The 16479-nt window shown below is 40.2% G+C and overlaps 1 protein-coding gene across 8 annotated transcripts in view; it reads left to right on the forward strand.

The window, feature by feature from the left end:
• PIK3C3 (phosphatidylinositol 3-kinase catalytic subunit type 3) overlaps positions 1–16479 on the forward strand; it is a 132672-nt gene that overhangs the window by 11037 nt on the left and 105156 nt on the right. For 4 of the 8 annotated variants that reach the window (XR_005225897.2, XM_037902445.2, XM_037902444.2 and 1 more), the window contains exons 5-6: positions 8860–8886; positions 15027–15113. Coding sequence is in view for 6 of the 8 variants with exons in the window: in XM_037902445.2 (XP_037758373.1) it covers positions 8860–8886; positions 15027–15113 (114 nt within the window). In the remaining 2 variants the exon portion in view is untranslated. The remainder of the gene's footprint in view (positions 1–8859; positions 8887–15026; positions 15114–16479) is intronic. The other 4 variants (XR_006290845.1, XM_037902443.2, XM_043546418.1 and 1 more) reach the window with 1 other exon arrangement.

Here is a 16479-nt window from a genome sequence, read left to right on the forward strand (position 1 = left end):
CTTATTTCACAACGCTTGGCGGCCTTTCTAATTGTTTATTTTACGCTGTTTATGTATTTCTAGAGACCAACATTGTTTCTGAAGGGGTAAGTGTCTGTGGACATCCTGAATTCTGTATATGTAGATAATCCGTGATGTATTGTGGGGAAGGAAATGGGGTAACCAAATTGGCTCATTAGGATTACATTTAACCTGCTATAATGATTGACCTCTTGCATACATCAATATTTTATAAGGTCTTTTACTTTTACCTTTTGGTGTAAAGGGAAATTAGTGTGGCTACTGTACAGATTTGGATACTCTACTTTCTGGTAGAAGAGGCACAAGACAGTAGGAAGCAGTTTTGTATGGTTTGAAGTGATAGACTAGATCAGTGATGCTCAGACCTCAGTAGTTCAGGAGCCAAATTAGCAATCAGGATTACCCAAAAGAGCCACAGTAGTGTGAATTCATTGTTTCATGTATTATATATTCATATTTAAACAGTATGACGGGAAAATATTTAGTTTATATATAAATTATATATTATTTTCACAGGACAATGACTGACGAAGTATTGACAGGTTTCAGAGTAGCAGCAGTGTTCTGTATTTGCAAAAAGAAAAGGAGTACTTGTGACACCTTAGAGACTAACAAATATATTTGAGCATAAGCTTTCGTGAGCTACAGCTCACTTCATTGGATGCATGCAGTGGAAAATACAGTGGGGAGATTTTATATAAACAGAGAACATGAAACAGTGGGCGTTACCTGATCACTCTCATTACAGTGTGTATGGTAAGGTGAGCTATTACCAGCAGGAGAGAAAAAAACCCTTTTGTAGTGATAATCAAGGTGGGCCATTTCCAGCAGTTAACAAGAATGTGTGAGGAACAGTGTGTGTGTGGGGAATAAACATGGGGAAATAGTTTTACTTTGTGTAATGACACATCCACTCCCAGTCTTTATTCAAGCCTAATTTAATGGTGTCCAGTTTGCAAATTAATTCCAATTCAGCAGTCTCTCGTTGGAGTCTGGTTTGAAGTTTTTTGTTGAAGAATTGCGACTTTTTGGTCTGTAATTGAGTGACCAAAGAGATTGAAGTGTTCTCTGACTAGTTTTTGAATGTTATAATTCTTGACGTCTGATTTGTGTCCATTTATTCTTTTACATAGAAACTGTCCGGTTTGGCCAATGTGCATAGCAGATGGGCATTGCTGGCACATGATGGCATATATCACATTGGTAGATGTGCAGGTGAACAAGTCTCTGATAGTGTGGCTGATGTGATTAGGTCCTATGATGGTGTCCCCTCAATAGATATGTGGACACAGTTGGCAACGGGCTTTGTTGCAAGGATAGGTTCCTGCGTTAGTGTTTTTGTTGTGTGGCGTGTGGTTGCTGGTGAGTATTTGCTTCAGGTTTGGGGGCTGTCTGTAAGCAAGGACTGGCCTGTCTCCCAAGATCTGTGAGAGTGATGGGTCATCCTTCTGGATAGGTTGTAGTTCCTTGATGATGCACTGGAGAGGTTTTAGTTGGGGGCTGAAGGTGACGGCTAGTGGCGTTCTGTTATTTTCTTTGTTGGGCCTGTCCTGTAGTAGGTGACTTCTGGGTATTCTTCTGGCTCTGTCAATCTGTTTCTTCACTTCTGCAGGTGGGTATTGTAGTTATAATAACGCCTGATAGAGATCTTGTAGGTTTTTGTCTCTGTCTGAGGGGTTGGAGCAAATGCGGTTGTATCGTAGAGCTTGGTTGTAGACAATGGATCGTTTGGTGTGTCCTGGATGGAAGCTGGAGGCATGTAGGTAAGTATAGCGGTCAGTAGGTTTCCGGTATAGGGTGGTGTTTATGTGACCATCGCTTATTAGCACTGTAGTGTCCAGGAAGTGGATCTCTTGTGTGGACTGGTCCAGGCTGAGGTTGATGGTGGGATGGAAATTGTTGAAATCATGGTGGAATTCCTCAAGGGCTTCTTTTCTAGGGTCCAGGTGATGAAGATGTCATCAGTGTAGTGCAAGTAGAGTAGGGGCATTAGGGAACGAGAGCTGAGGCAGCGTTGTTCTAAGTCAGCCATAAAAATGTTGGCATACTGTGTGGCCATGCGGGTACCCATAGCAGTGCCGCTGATTTGAAGGTATACATTGTCCCCAAATGTGAAATAGTTATGGGTGAGGACAAAGTCACAAAGTTCAGCCACCAGGTTTGCCGTGACATTATCGGGGATAGTGTTCCTGACGGCTTGTAGTCCATCTTTGTGTGGAATGTTGGTGTAGAGGGCTTCTACATCCATAGTGGCCAGGATGGTGTTTTCAGGAAGATCACCGATGGACTGTAGTCTCCTCAGGAAGTCAGTGGTGTCTTGAAGATAGCTGGGAGTGCTGGTAGCGTAGGGCCTGAGGAGGGAGTCTACATAGCCAGACAATCCTGCTGTCAGGGTGCCATTGCCTGAGATGATGGGGCGCCCAGGATTTCCAGGTTTATGGATCTTGGGTAGTAGATAGAATATCCCAGATCGGGGTTCCAGGGGTGTGTCTGTGTCTGTCCCTGAACTCAGGGAGTTCCTCGAGCAAATGCATGAAGACGACAGCACCTCCTTTGTCAGCCTTTTTGATTATGATGTCAGAGTTGTTTCTGAGGCTGTTAATGGCATTGTGTTCTGCCACTGTTGTGGCCCCTTGTGGCATGTAGTAGTTTAGATAGTTTAGTGTCCTTTTTTTTTTTTTGTAGAGAAGCAAAGTGTGTGTTGTAAATGGCTTGCCTAGTTTTTGTAAAGTCCAGCCACGAGGAAGTTTGTGTGGAAAGTTGGTTTTTTATGAGAGTATCTAGTAAAAGCATCCTGATTGGTTAATAATTAAATTAGTGTTTTAATATCACATGTCTCCTGTGGCTCTTTGCAGCACTTTAAAGAGCCACTTGCAGCTTGTGAGCCTCAGTCGCAGTATTATTGGACTAGATGCTTTTGTGCTGAAGGGTGGGGTATAGATCATTTGGTGCTCGGTGGGTGTAGCCATGACACACACTGCCCCAGTAATGCCCCTGGGATATGGCCTTCTGAGCTACATCTGTTTGGAAATCCCAGCAGTGGTTTAGTGTCAGCCCAGGGAGGCTTTCACCACTGGGAAATAATCAAATACAAATGAGCTTGGTTAGAATCTTAAGACAAGGTTTGTCTATATTTGGAGAGAAAGGGGTTTTGCTCTAAAATCTGGGACAGGAGGATCCAAAGACAGAAGGGCATCTCTATAGTTAGGGCTCTACCAAATTCACAGTTCATTTTGGTCAATTTCACAGTCATAGGATTGTAATAATTGTAAATGTCATGATTTCAGCTCTTTAAATCTGAAATTGCACGGTGTTGTAATTGTGGGGTTCCTGACCCAAAAGGGAGTTGTAGGGGGGTTGCGGTACTGCTACCCTTACTTCTGCCCTGCTGCTGGCGGTGGCCCTGCCTTCAGAGCTGAGCAGCTGGAGAGTGACAGCTCTGAATGTAGAGCCTGTGCCAGCAGCAGCGCAGAAGTAAGGATGGCCTGGTGTGGTATTGCAACCCTTACTTCTGCGCTGCTGCCTTCAGAACTGGGCCCTCAGTCAGCGGCCGCCACTGTCCGGCCGCCCAGCGGTGAAGGCAGCATTTCAGAAGTAAGGGTGGCATGGCATGGTATGGTATTGCCACCCTTAGTTCTGTGCGCCTGCTGGCGGGGCGCTGCCTTCGGAGCTGGGCGCCCAGCCAACAGCTGCCGCTTTCCGGCCACCCAGCTCTGAAGGTAGCACAGAAGTAAGAGTGTCAGTACTGTGCCCCTCCCTGCCCGCCAAATAGCCCTGTTACCCTCTTCCCCCCCTACAACTCCCTTTTGGGTCAGGACCCCCAATTTGAGAAACGCTGGTCTTCCCTGTGAAATCTGTATAGGATAGGGTAAATGCACACAACAAAATAGAGTTCATGGTCCGTGACGTGTTTTTCATGGCCATAAATTCGGTAGGGCCCTATCTGTAATGCTTGTCTTCATAGACTTGTTTGAAGGAGGGGACACATGAAGGGAAAGTTACAAGAGACTATTGGTTTTGGTCACTGTGATTTGGTTGTAGAAGTACCCAGTACAAAATTCAGCTTGAAACCTAAGAGCTGGCTGTTTTTTTTTTTTTTTTTTTTTTTTCCCCTTCATCTGTGTCTTCTCTAAACTTTCTTTCCAGCTGCTCAGACTGTGAGTGCACAACATAGGATTTTCCCTTCCCCAGTTCCTTTTCTGTGATTCTAGATGGTCAGCAGATGAATTCTATGAAAGAAAATTTTGCATGAGCTTTACCAGAAAAAAATTAGTAACTGCAGTTTACTGAGTTAGGTGGTGATATTTCAACTTCTGAGAATTAAATTCAGAAAGTTGCTGTCTGTGACTTATCAAATGCTTGTAACTTAGGTTCGGTTATACTGGAGTCGAGAGCCTCGAAATAATGTCAAGTAAATCAACTGCCTTAAGCACATAACCTGACAGACATTGGTACAAGTTCATGTTTCTAATATTCCCATGGAAAAGGTTTCAGAACAGAAGGCGTCAGAAGCCTGAGGCCAGTCTTCAATTTGACAGGTTTAAAATGGCTGATTGCTTAGAGGTCAAGCTGCAAACAATGAAGATAAATTTCATGGCAGTCTTTTTCCCCACTATTGGATAGCTGTATGTTAGGATTTTCAGCGTGAATACTCGTGAAAGTAAGAACTAACTGCTGACTAGAATTACTAACTATGGACAGGTTTCAGAGTAGCAGCCGTGTTAGTCTGTATGCATCCGATGAAGTGAGTTGTAGCTCACGAAAGCTTATGCTCAAATAAATTGGTTAGTCTCTAAGGTGTCACTAGTACTCCTTTTCTTTTAACTATGGACCGGTATGATTCAAACTTTTCTGCAGATGTTCTGTTGAACCCTAATTCTGGACTGCAGTATCCCTATTGTTCCATTCTTAGGTTCCTTCCAGGGTGGATAAAAACCAATGATTTAAAAAAAAAAAATCAAAACGAATTTTTTATTTAAATTAGGTTTTTTTTCTCAAAGCATTTTATCAAAAAAATCCACCTAAAGATATTTTTAATTAAGATCCATTATAGCTCAAAGATATCTCGTCATGGAATAGGGATTATAAATTCGAATTCTATAGTATGAGACAATATTTTCATGTAGGTGTTTAAGAAAAGTTTTCTAAATGACTTCCAATAGTTCATGGATTAGGGACCCAATCTGATGGGGTTCCAGGGGCTTCTGTATAGATTATTTCTATCTACTCAATGGGACTCAGTGCTCAGTCTCGAAGATACCATCAGAGATGCTTAGTTTTGCAGTTCTCAAACTGCGGATTTGTGTCTCGAGAGACAGCAAATTTTTTTTGTTTTTTGTTTTTTTTGTTTTGTTAACAGCAAAAATGTTTTAAAATAAATTATATATAGAGATGAGAAATAACAGACCTCAACTCTATTGTCCTTCTGCAAATTTGTGTACACGGAGTCAATTCCTTACCTCTCTCTAAAAGTGCAAAGTTTCAAAAAGTTCAATGAATAGAAGATTGTTGGGGGCAGAATAGATCTGGACAGGAAGAAGAAGTCTGGAGATAAATGTGAGAAGCGAGGGACATATGCTTGTTTTGTTAAAATATTATGTTTGCTGTTGAAGAAAAAAATCCAGAATACTTAACGTTGTTGTTTTAGTTAAATAACACAATTTAAATGACTGTCTGCTGACATTCTCCTCCTAATACAGCATGGCACGAAAATCCTCCAAATATTAATGATTAACCTGTTGAATCAGAGAGAGTTTACCCCCCAACGACTTCATACATATCTGCTTCAGTTACCTTTGGTAAATGAAATAACCAAACAATCGTTCATTTTCTAATATAGCTGTAAAACTAATCTGAAAAGTTTTCAAAATAAATCACTGTTTAAAAATGTATAGTGTGTACCTTCTAAAAATGGAACCTACATCTATCTCTGAGTTGTGAAGAATATGTATGAAGGTTATAACAACCAACGAGAACGCACTTTTATGTAGAAAACCATGATTAAATAGAGTCTTCCTGACTAATGATTTAAATCAATTTCATTTAAATCAAATCTACCCTGGTTCCTTCTAACTGGTGGTTCAGCATATCATGCTGATTTTAAGTACAGAATTTGTGAAATGGACAAATATTAAAGAAGTGAATATTGTACTCATTTTCATGAGGGTCCTGGCCTAGATTTGAATCCAGATCTGTTGCGATGAAAGGCTAGTACAAAAAGTAATTACAGTACCAGCTCATTCAAATTTATAGCAGCATTGCTTAATGTATCTGGCATATGCATCACCCTTGGTATTGCTCTCTGACATCAGGTGTTTGATCTGATGTGAAATGAGTTGGTGACTCTTTCTGCTGAGTAACGAGAGATCAGACATCTGTCACAAAAAATGACTGGCAGACCATAGCATAGAAACCAAAGTTTGGATTTATTATAATGTAGATCAGTGCCGTTCATTCCACCCCTTATGTATTCTAGGCAATGGTCCTCAACCAGGGGACCGAGGCCTCCTGGGGAAGCGCGAGCAGGTTTCAGGGGGTCCATCAAGCATGGCTGGGGTTAGACTTGCTAGGACCCAAGGCAGAAAGCCAAACCCCGCTGTGCAGGACTGCAGCCTGGGACCCAAGCTCCACCACCTGGGATTAAAGCTGAAGACTGAGCAACTTAGCTTTGCGATGCTTCCTGTGGCATGGGGCCCTGAGCAGTTGCCCTGCTTGCTACCCACTAATGCCGGACCCAGCTTTTATATGCAGAAAAGCGGTTGTGGCACAACTGGGCCGTGGAGTTTCTGTAGCATGTTGGGTAATGGGGGGAGGCTCAGAAAGAAAAAGGTTCAGAACCCCTGTTCTAGGGGAAAGTGAAGAGGTGCTCGTGAGAGATGAGATCTGTCAAGGCTGACATTGCTGGTGGAGTGATGGGGACAGTTGACACAATATAGAGTAGCTGGATAGGGTGAGGTTAAAATGCTTAGCCTTAAGGCAAGGACAAACAGCTTGAACTCTGTGCATCTGAAGAAGTGATTTTTTTACCCACGAAAGCTTATGCTCAAATAAATCTGTTAGTTTTTAAGGTGCCACCAGACTCCTCGTTGTTTTTGTGGATACAGACTGATACGGCTACCCCTCTGATAGCTTGAACTTGTTGCAATGAAGGCTGATATTGGGCTACAGAGCCAGTCTTAGTACCATGGGGAATAGGATGATTTTTTTTCCCCAATGGTTATCAAATGTACTTTTCTGTACAGACCTGCATCATCATTGCCTCCTAGTGAAGAAGAAAGACCTGTGTAGTGTCCTCAAGACCTACGTGGTAGTGGTTTGGCTCATGGCAGAAATACTTGTTATGTTGAGGCCTCCTTCCTGCAGTGGCTAGAGTCAGGCTGGGCTGGCACTTTCAGCTGCTGTTCAAAGCATTTTAAAAACTTAGTAAATTCTCATGCTTTGTCCATCCCAGGATTTTTTTAAGTATCTCCAGTAAATTCAGCCTTTATGAAGACTTTTGCTTAGGTTCATGAAGCATAATTTAGATAATTGATTCTGCAGTGTAAAGAGTAAAAGAGTTTGAGATGCAGAATCATGATCAAAGCTACTTTTATAAAACCAAACCCACAAGTTGTTTGAAACAAATGAATTTCTTCTGCAGTGTTGTGATGTACTTTCATGGTGCAGTTGAAAGTGATTTCTTCCTCACATTCCTCAGTAAAATCTTGGTTATCACTTAATATTAGATTGCTTAGCAGTGTCTGAGGCTGTCAAAACCTTTTATCTTTGTCCAGAGATCTATGATAGCAAGTGTACTAAATGAAGTTTTTAGTTGCAGTGATGTTGTAGCTGTGTTGGTCCCAGGATATTACAGAGACCAGGTGGGTGAAAAGTAATATCTTTTATTGGACCAACTTCTCTCTCACCAACAGAACTTGGTCCAATAAAAGATATTAGCCAAGGTGGGTAAGGTATCAATTGAGTTTTTGACAATCTAAGATTGAGCCCTAAAAAGCTACTAATATTTATATATCGTTTCCTTGCTGAAGCAATGGCTTTAAAAAAAAAAAAAATAGGTGAGGAAAAGTCTTCAAGAATCTACTAATCTTTTCAGAAGCTTCACTAAAAAGGTCATAAAGTAAACATCTCTTGACCAAAACTATGTTAGATCCTCATGTAAAATGTGAAGTTAATTTAGAAGCACTATGCTCAAGATCTTTGTCCTCTCTTCTGCATATTTTATTGGATGTTCCCCCCCACCCCCCCCATACCAACCCACCTCTGAAGTTATATTTACCTTGTAGGATTACATGATCTGGCAAATCTAAAAAAGATTGTTTCAGTGAAAGAAACCAAGTGTATTTTGTCTTTAAGGACAGACAATGTATTGTGAAGGAGAAGCACGTGATTTTTCCCCCCCTTTTGTGTATTGATTTAAAGAGGAAAAGAGTAGCAATATCTTGGGTGGATTTGGTTTAGGTATGAATTTAAAATATAGCTGTGTGGTATGATGCAGAAGTTTCAAAAGATAAGGTTTATTTTGGTCTGTTTCTTTTGATAAGCATTTAAATTTTCTTTTCCTGGCACTTAAGATTGAGCAGAGGTGAGTTCTCCTCACTTATTTGTTTGTGGATATAACCAAGCATTCATGATACAGAAGCAAGTAAGGGGGCTGTAGGGGGATTGTATTCACTGTCAACCTGATCCTGTGATGCAATAAGCTTCTCTTGAGGGATAGTGAGTGCCCTTAACTCCCCATGTGGTAAAATTCTGATCAAATACAGTATTAAATTCCAATTAAATATTTGGAAATCACAGTCCTTTAACATGTTGGTTAATTAACAAGTTTCTTTAATATAGGAGCCTGACAAGGAACATATGGAGGAAGTAAGTAGCAAGAGGGCAAAGCTTGTCAGCACCTGGTTTTGGGAGTGCATGCTTCTGACACTAAGCAGTCTAACATTTATTAATAAGAAACCTTCCCACTCTGCTATGAATTGTGATTTTTTGATGTGAAATTACCTTTAATCAAGGGCTGGGTTTTTTATGGTTGCTTACTTGGTTAAAGCTTTTGATAGTCAAATTTGCCATTTCTAATATTAACCGACACCATTCTCGAGACATGTCTGAAAGCATGCTCGTGCGGTGTGGGCATAGATATCTGTACACGCTCTCATCCTTTCCAGTTAGAATTTTCACAGAAGTTGGCAAAAGGTATTTTTTTTTTTTAATAAATAGACATAGGTTTCTTTCCATTGCAAGGGGCTTCCAGAAATATTCCATATGTCCATTGAGTTGCCACCAGATTGGTATCCCTGCTCATTAGGGCCTGTTCTTGCTTTATCTCTAACTAAGGTATAGAAATAAGTTAGAGGTGCTTCAACATCCCTTACTCTATAAGTCATTCTTCCCTGGCAGTATCCCTTCAAACTTGGGGGGGAGGCCTGAGCAGAAACAAAATGCTGCCACAAGTAGTAAAACCTATTCAACATTAGAGAACCTTGATATGCTAATATAAGCAAAAAGAGTTAAACTTTTCCAGGCTGTGGGTAAACCCAGCCCTCAAAATAGTAGGGAACCTACCTTTTGCAAGGCATCTCTTCCTTTTGTGTGTCATCCCTTTATTATGCAGAGATGTTTGAGGGGAGGAGAAGATGAGGTTGACTCCTCACCCCACTTTGTGTGCTTGGGACAAAGTAGTGCCCTGTACAAGATAGTATAGTATTATCTTTAAATGGAGTTGTATTGATTGATTATATAACACCAGCTAAGGCACTGTTCGTACTCTAACTGGAGGGGGGAAACTCCTCCCCACCTCAGAAATAAAAGGAATTTTCCTCTAAATGGAAACTTACCCAAGCAGCAGCGATTTGAGAAATGAGAAAGAAACATGGTGATTCAGAAGAGAAAAAAAAAAATCTACAAAGGATCTGGGACCCTTATTTGGCAAATCTATTTCTTTAATCATCTTGAAAAAGCTCAGTGCTGTATATTCAGACAAATGGAAAACATTGCAAGTTTGAATCCAGTGAATAGTGGTCATGTATATAACATTTAGCCAGGATGGATTACCAGAGTAAGTAGGATTTGATTTTAGCAACACTGTTTCAGCCTTCCACACAAATATCCAGAGCAGTAATCAAATAACTAATCTCAAGGAAACCATTAATAAACTGCTTCCATTGAACAAACTTGGCTTTCAACCTGTCTACCATTCTCCATTCCAGAAATGCTATATAGAGAGCAAAATTCAACTTTGAGTTATGCTGGCTTTTGGATGTCATAACCTTGGTTTCTTCGTTTTACTTCAGCTTTGGTGAAGCTTGCTAGAGTGGAGAGACTGGCCCTGGTAAAAGAATACTTCAAGATTTATAATTTGAGGCACTCTGCATTGTTGCGATGGGAGGGATGGAAAATATAGCTGTAATTTAAAAAATCTGTGTCTGAAGACTACCATACTGTCCAATATACTGAGAGAGTATTGCTGTGCTCTACCTCCCTGCTGTACAGTTTAATTTGTAGATTAGATTTGAGCAGGTGCAAATGTTGGGGGATTTACTGGAAGGATCCACAGATCACACACACACACAGCTGAAAGTTAACCAATCCTTCATAATCATAATCTTTTAGCTGTTACCATGGGAACTACAGTTCCTCATTTAGGTAATTTTTTTTTTAAAGGATTCTTGTCATTCTAATTCCTGCTTTCAGTCTTTTGAAGTTGTACCCTTACCCAATTAGCTGTTTTCAGTTAGTTTCAGTGTACTGAAGCCACAGACTGCCCACAGCAAGATGGCCTCCAGGTTTCTTTAACGGAAAGTGATGCTACCAGCCCTCATTGCTTCCAATGGCTGAAGGTAGCTTGCTCAGGGAACATGGTGGCTGCCTTAGCTGCCATCTGAGGGATAAGCAGGAGAATGTGGGAGGTGTTGAGAATGGGATGATGGGAGCAACAGGGAGGGAGAATATGTCAGGAATCAAAGGAATTTTAGTAGCAGATACAGGGAAATGTGGCATGGCAGAGAAGGAGAAAAATATGAAGCAGAATAAGAGGGAAATATGGGGAGGCAAATGGATGCAGGTGATAGGGACAGAAGACTTGAGGGAGATCATGGAGAGAAAGAAGAGGCAGTGGGCCTAATTCAGTCCTGTCCAGGTAGGGAGAGGGGTACGATGGTAGTTCCCCACACCTAAGGTGAAAGGAGAGAGTAAGCAAAATCCTTTCCGGGTAGTGAACAGTTAGGTTTAAACTGTATGCATCTAAGGTTGAATTTTAGCTCTGTGATGATTGCACGCAAATTGGGGGCATGCAGCTTCTCTCTACAAAGGCAAAAAACCCAACAACATGTGGCAGGTTTTTTTTAAAAAAATATACTTTGACTGACTTAAATAAATAAGATGTAAAACAATCTTTTTCTTTTGACTCATGACTTTTGAAATTATCGCCAACTCCATGCAATTTATTCATTACATGTTTGTACAATACGATCACAATGGGCCCTGATTTGGGCCTGAAGGTGGTATGGTAATTACAGAAAGGAAGAGAAACTTCTGGCTGAACTGTGTTTTTTTTCCCCCTCCTTTTCTTCACCCCACCTCCCCCCCTTCCCCAGTCAAAAGAAAGTATCTTGTGAAAAGAGTAAATGAAATTTAAATGTTTGTCTACTTTCCTTTACCCAATGTAAATATACAGCATGCATATTATATATAAAATAAGTTATCCTAATACTCATTGAGCCTGTCTATAGACACACATTGGCAAAAGCAATACTTCACTTTTCAGCCCTTACATTTTAGACTTGGAGAATGGTGCTAGGACAGCCACATAGCAGCAGCATATTGTGCATGTATTTTGATAGCGTACTATGCCCGTGTAGTTCCACTTAATAGATTTTTATAAGGCAACTGAGCTGTTTTATGCTTTGCACTCAATCCTTTTTGTTGTTGTTGTCCATATTTGAATTACTGGTATATTGGCTATGAACAATTGCTGAGCCATAATAATTTGCTTAACAGAAGTACTAACATAACTTTTCATAGATTCTGAGGCCAGAAAGGACTCCTGTGATCATTTAGTCTGACCTGCATTTTACTTCCCTGAATTAATTTCTGTTTGAACTAGTGCATATCTTTTAGAAAAACATCCAAACTTGATTTTAAAAATTGCCAATGATGGAGAATAAATCATTGCCATTGGTAAGTTGTTCAGTGATTGTTTATCCTCACTGTTAAAAATTTACACTTTATTTCTGGTCTGAATTTATCTAGCTTCAGTTGCCAACCATTGGATCAGGTTATATCTTTTGTGTGCTAGATTGAAAAGCCTATTATCAAATATTTGTTCCCCATATAAGTACTTAGGGGTGACTTAAATCAGAGTCTAACCTTCAGTTTAAGCTAAATAGATTGAGCTCCTTGAGTCTGTCACAATAAGATATGTTTTCCAACTGTTTAATCATTCTTGTGGCTCTTCTCTGAACCCTGTCCAATATATCATCATCTACCTTGAATTGTTCACTCCAAAACTGCAGACAGTATTCTAGGAACAGTTGCATCAGTGCCAAATACTAAAGTAATATAATCCTTCTACTTCTGCTTGAGATACCGCTGTTTATATATCCAAGGATCACATTAGCCCTTTTGGTAACAGCATCTCTTTGGAGCTAATTTGCTGCTGATTATCCGCAATGACCCACAGGAATTTTTCAGTCACACTGCTTCCCAGGATAGAGCCTACATGTATATATGACCTCCGTTCTTTTTTCCCTAGGGTATAACTTCATATTTGGCAATATTGAAATGCATTTTGTTTGCTTGCACCCAGTTTACCAAACGATCCAGATTACTCTGAGTGACCTGTCATATCCATTTTTTTTACCACTCCCCAATCTTTGTCATTTCAGACTTTGTGTTGATAGTATGTGCCCTTCCAAGTATTAGGGTTGCCAACCCTCCAGGAGTCTCTAGGAATTAAAGATTAATCTTTAATTAAAGATTATGTCACGTGATGAAATCTCCAGGAATTCGTCCAACCAAAGTTGGCAACCCTGCAAGTCATTGATAAAAATGTTAAATAGTGTAGGCCAGAATAGATCTTTACAGGACCCCACTAGAAAATGCTTCATGATTATCTGTTTGCAGTTACGTTTTGATCCCTGTCAGTTACCTAGTTTTAGATCCATTTAATGCAGGCCATGGTACATTCTGATTATTTAAAAAAACAAACAAACAACCCCTCACCACACTAGAAAAATACAAAATTAACAAGTCAGTTGCCTTACAAGAGTCTTTAATTTACAAGTCTTCAAGCCTTATAGTGTAATATAATACATTATCTTATTTCTGCTATAAAGACTGAGGACTTTTGCTGGATATGAAAGGTAAAAAATCAAAAGTATGTGTGTCTAATTTTCAGAAATAACTTGTTAAAAATTTTACCTTACATTCTACATACTATAATTTCTATTGTTCTAGCAAAAAAGATGGTAACTTTACCGTATTTCATGGCTTTCCTAATTTCTTAGCTTTAGGAGGGCCCAGTGCTCCTACTTGTGTGTGCCTGTGCCTCTTGCCGTTTCTTGTAAGCTTTTATTGCACCCCCAAGTGATTGACAAACTGCTTTCTTCTGTGTTTCTTCTTGAACTGTACAGTGTGGACCACAATTAATAGATTGTCTCATAGACTGCCATTGGAAGAGGAGATAAGGGTTACAGTGGACGAGAAGCTGGATATGAGTCAACAGTGTGCCCTTGTTGCCAAGAAGGCTAACGGCATTTTGGGATGTATAAGTAGGGGCATTGCCAGCAGATCGAGGGACGTGATCGTTCCCCTCTATTCGACACTGGTGAGGCCTCATCTGGAGTACTGTGTCCAGTTTTGGGCCCCACACTACAAGAAGGATGTGGAAAAATTGGAAAGAGTCCAACGGAGGGCAAGAAAAATGATTAGGGGACTGGAACACATGACTTATGAGGAGAGGCTGAGGGAACTGGGGATGTTTAGTCTGCAGAAGAGAAGAATGAGGGGGGATATGATAGCTGCTTTCAACTACCTGAAAGAGGGTTCCAAAGAGGATGGCTCTAGACTGTTCTCAGTGGTAGCAGATGACAGAACAAGGAGTAATGGTCTCAAGTTGCAGTGGGGGAGGTTTAGGTTGGATATTAGGAAAAACTTTTTCACTAGGAGGGTGGTGAAACACTGGAATGCGTTACCTAGAGAGGTGGTGGAATCTCCTTCCCTAGAAGTTTTTAAGGTCAGGCTTGACAAAGCCCTGGCTGGGATGATTTAGTTGGGGATTGGTCCTGCTTTGAGCAGGGGGTTGGACTAGATGACCTGCTGAGGTCCCTTCCAACCCTGATATTCTATGAATCTATGATAGTCACCTGACCTCTCTGTAGGAACTATGGCAATTGCTTAGGCAGAATAGTAGCATTAGGAATGTATTTTTAATGTATTTTAATGAGAGACAAAAGGAACCAGTAACATATCATCCAGCTCTCCATGGACCACCAGCAGATTCAAGACCACAGTTTTGGAATCTCTGCTGTATGCAGTATCACTGGTGAAGACAGACTTACTGAAATCATATCTTTAACTTACTTTTAAGGACAAGAAGTATTGTTTATAAAGTTAAATGAAGTACCAAACTTTTGCATTCTCTAATTGTGGAGATTTTAGATTCAGAAATCTTTCACATGAAATGAACCACTAAGCCATAACTATTGTCATACTAGAGCTCTGCTTTACAAATAGGACACTTTTAATATATGTCATATTATTATGAATTCAAAACTAAGGTTAGTGATGTGTATATTTTGTCCTTTCTTTTGTGATCAATATGTTTTGGATCCTGGGAATATTTTTATAATGCAGATTGTTTATAAGGCCCACTTTATTTGTAATGTAGAAGCTTTTAAACTCCCTCTTTTCCCATCCCTTTCATATGTGATTGTCTTTGAAATTATGGCCTGGATATTCTTTTTTAGTCACAGCAATTTAAATAGTATCACTATATATTTCTATGGCAGCTCACCAAGTCTCATCGACAAGGTCACATGGTGAAAGTAGACTGGCTGGACAGACTGACCTTTAGAGAAATAGAAATGATCAATGAGGTAGGTCATCATATATCAGCTTTATAATGGGTTTTGGATCTTGTTGATATGGAAGCCTTGGCTTGTGAGACTGTAATTCAAATGGCTTGCCCTATTTTTCTTCTCTCTCTTTTGTGCACATTAAAGGAAGAAATCAATCTAAAAAGAATGACTTTCTCTGGCATTAGTGATACAGAGGTAGCTGAAAATAGGCAGATTTAGATATTCGTTAACTTGGCTATAGGTGCTTAAGACTGTTAGAGCATCATGTGGTGGGGCGGAATTGAAGTTGTCACAACAACTTCCTTCAGTAAACTTCAACCCATATAAACTCAGCATTAAAGTTATAATCATTTTCTAATCAATTCACTACCTTTTGTTTAAATTGATATTGGTTTGGGAGGGAAAATATTGCATCTGGAGACTTTTTTGATTAAATCAATTGCTTATTTGTTTTTAACCTACAGAGTGAACTCCTGCCCCCAATTCAGGAAGGAAGTGTTAACCCATGAAGCCAAAAATTATCTCCTTAAATGGCCTGTGCTCTGAAAGGTGTATAGAATGACCACCTTACTCAACACATCTTCTCCCTGTGTTGACAGCTACTTGCCTGTGTAAGGCTATGTCTACACTACTCAGCTTTTAGTGACACGGCTGTGATAAAAGGAGGGCAGTGTCGCGCTCCTGTCGACAAAAAAACTTCCACCCACAACTAGCGGTGTTAATGTCGTCCGCAGGAGAGCACTTCTGCTGAGAAAGTTCTGTTCACACCAGTGCTTGTCATCCACAAAACTTTTGTCTTTTGGGGAAAGTGTGTGTGGGTAGTTTTTTTAACACCTCTGAAGGACAAAAGTTTTGTCTTTTACTTGCCAATGCAGACAAAGCCTAAGTTGTGTTTTTTTTGTTTGTTTTGTTTTTTGTTTTTTTTTATAGCTACTTGGCATTTCAATGAGATCTGCAGAGATAATGATTTGCATTTCTATAGCACTTTCCACTGGTGACTCTGAAGTACTGTGCAAATTCTAACCTTCAATGAAACATACCTGTTTTTACAGAAGGGAGAATTGGCACGGAAGAAGTGATTTGACCCTACGTTAAGTTGGCAGTCTGTGGCAGAACCCTATCTTCTGATTCTCATGACTGTGCTTTAATTCCAAGACCAACCTCCCTTTCCTGGAGAGTCAATACCTCCCTGGGTGGGCGGGCTAATTCTCTTGTGAGTTGTGCAGAGCTGTTTACCAAGGTTCAGTAGTAGAATTTTTATTCCTGGTGTTGATGTGCGAATCAGAAACAACACACCCCAAAACTCCAAGATCCCAAGTTTTATTTTCAGTGTTAGCAATTAGAAAACTTGTAAACTGAGCGGACTGTATCTTGAAGCCATTGG

The sequence above is a fragment of the Chelonia mydas genome, chromosome 5 (assembly GCF_015237465.2).
Source record: "Chelonia mydas isolate rCheMyd1 chromosome 5, rCheMyd1.pri.v2, whole genome shotgun sequence".
Classification (NCBI taxonomy): domain Eukaryota; kingdom Metazoa; phylum Chordata; order Testudines; family Cheloniidae; genus Chelonia; species Chelonia mydas.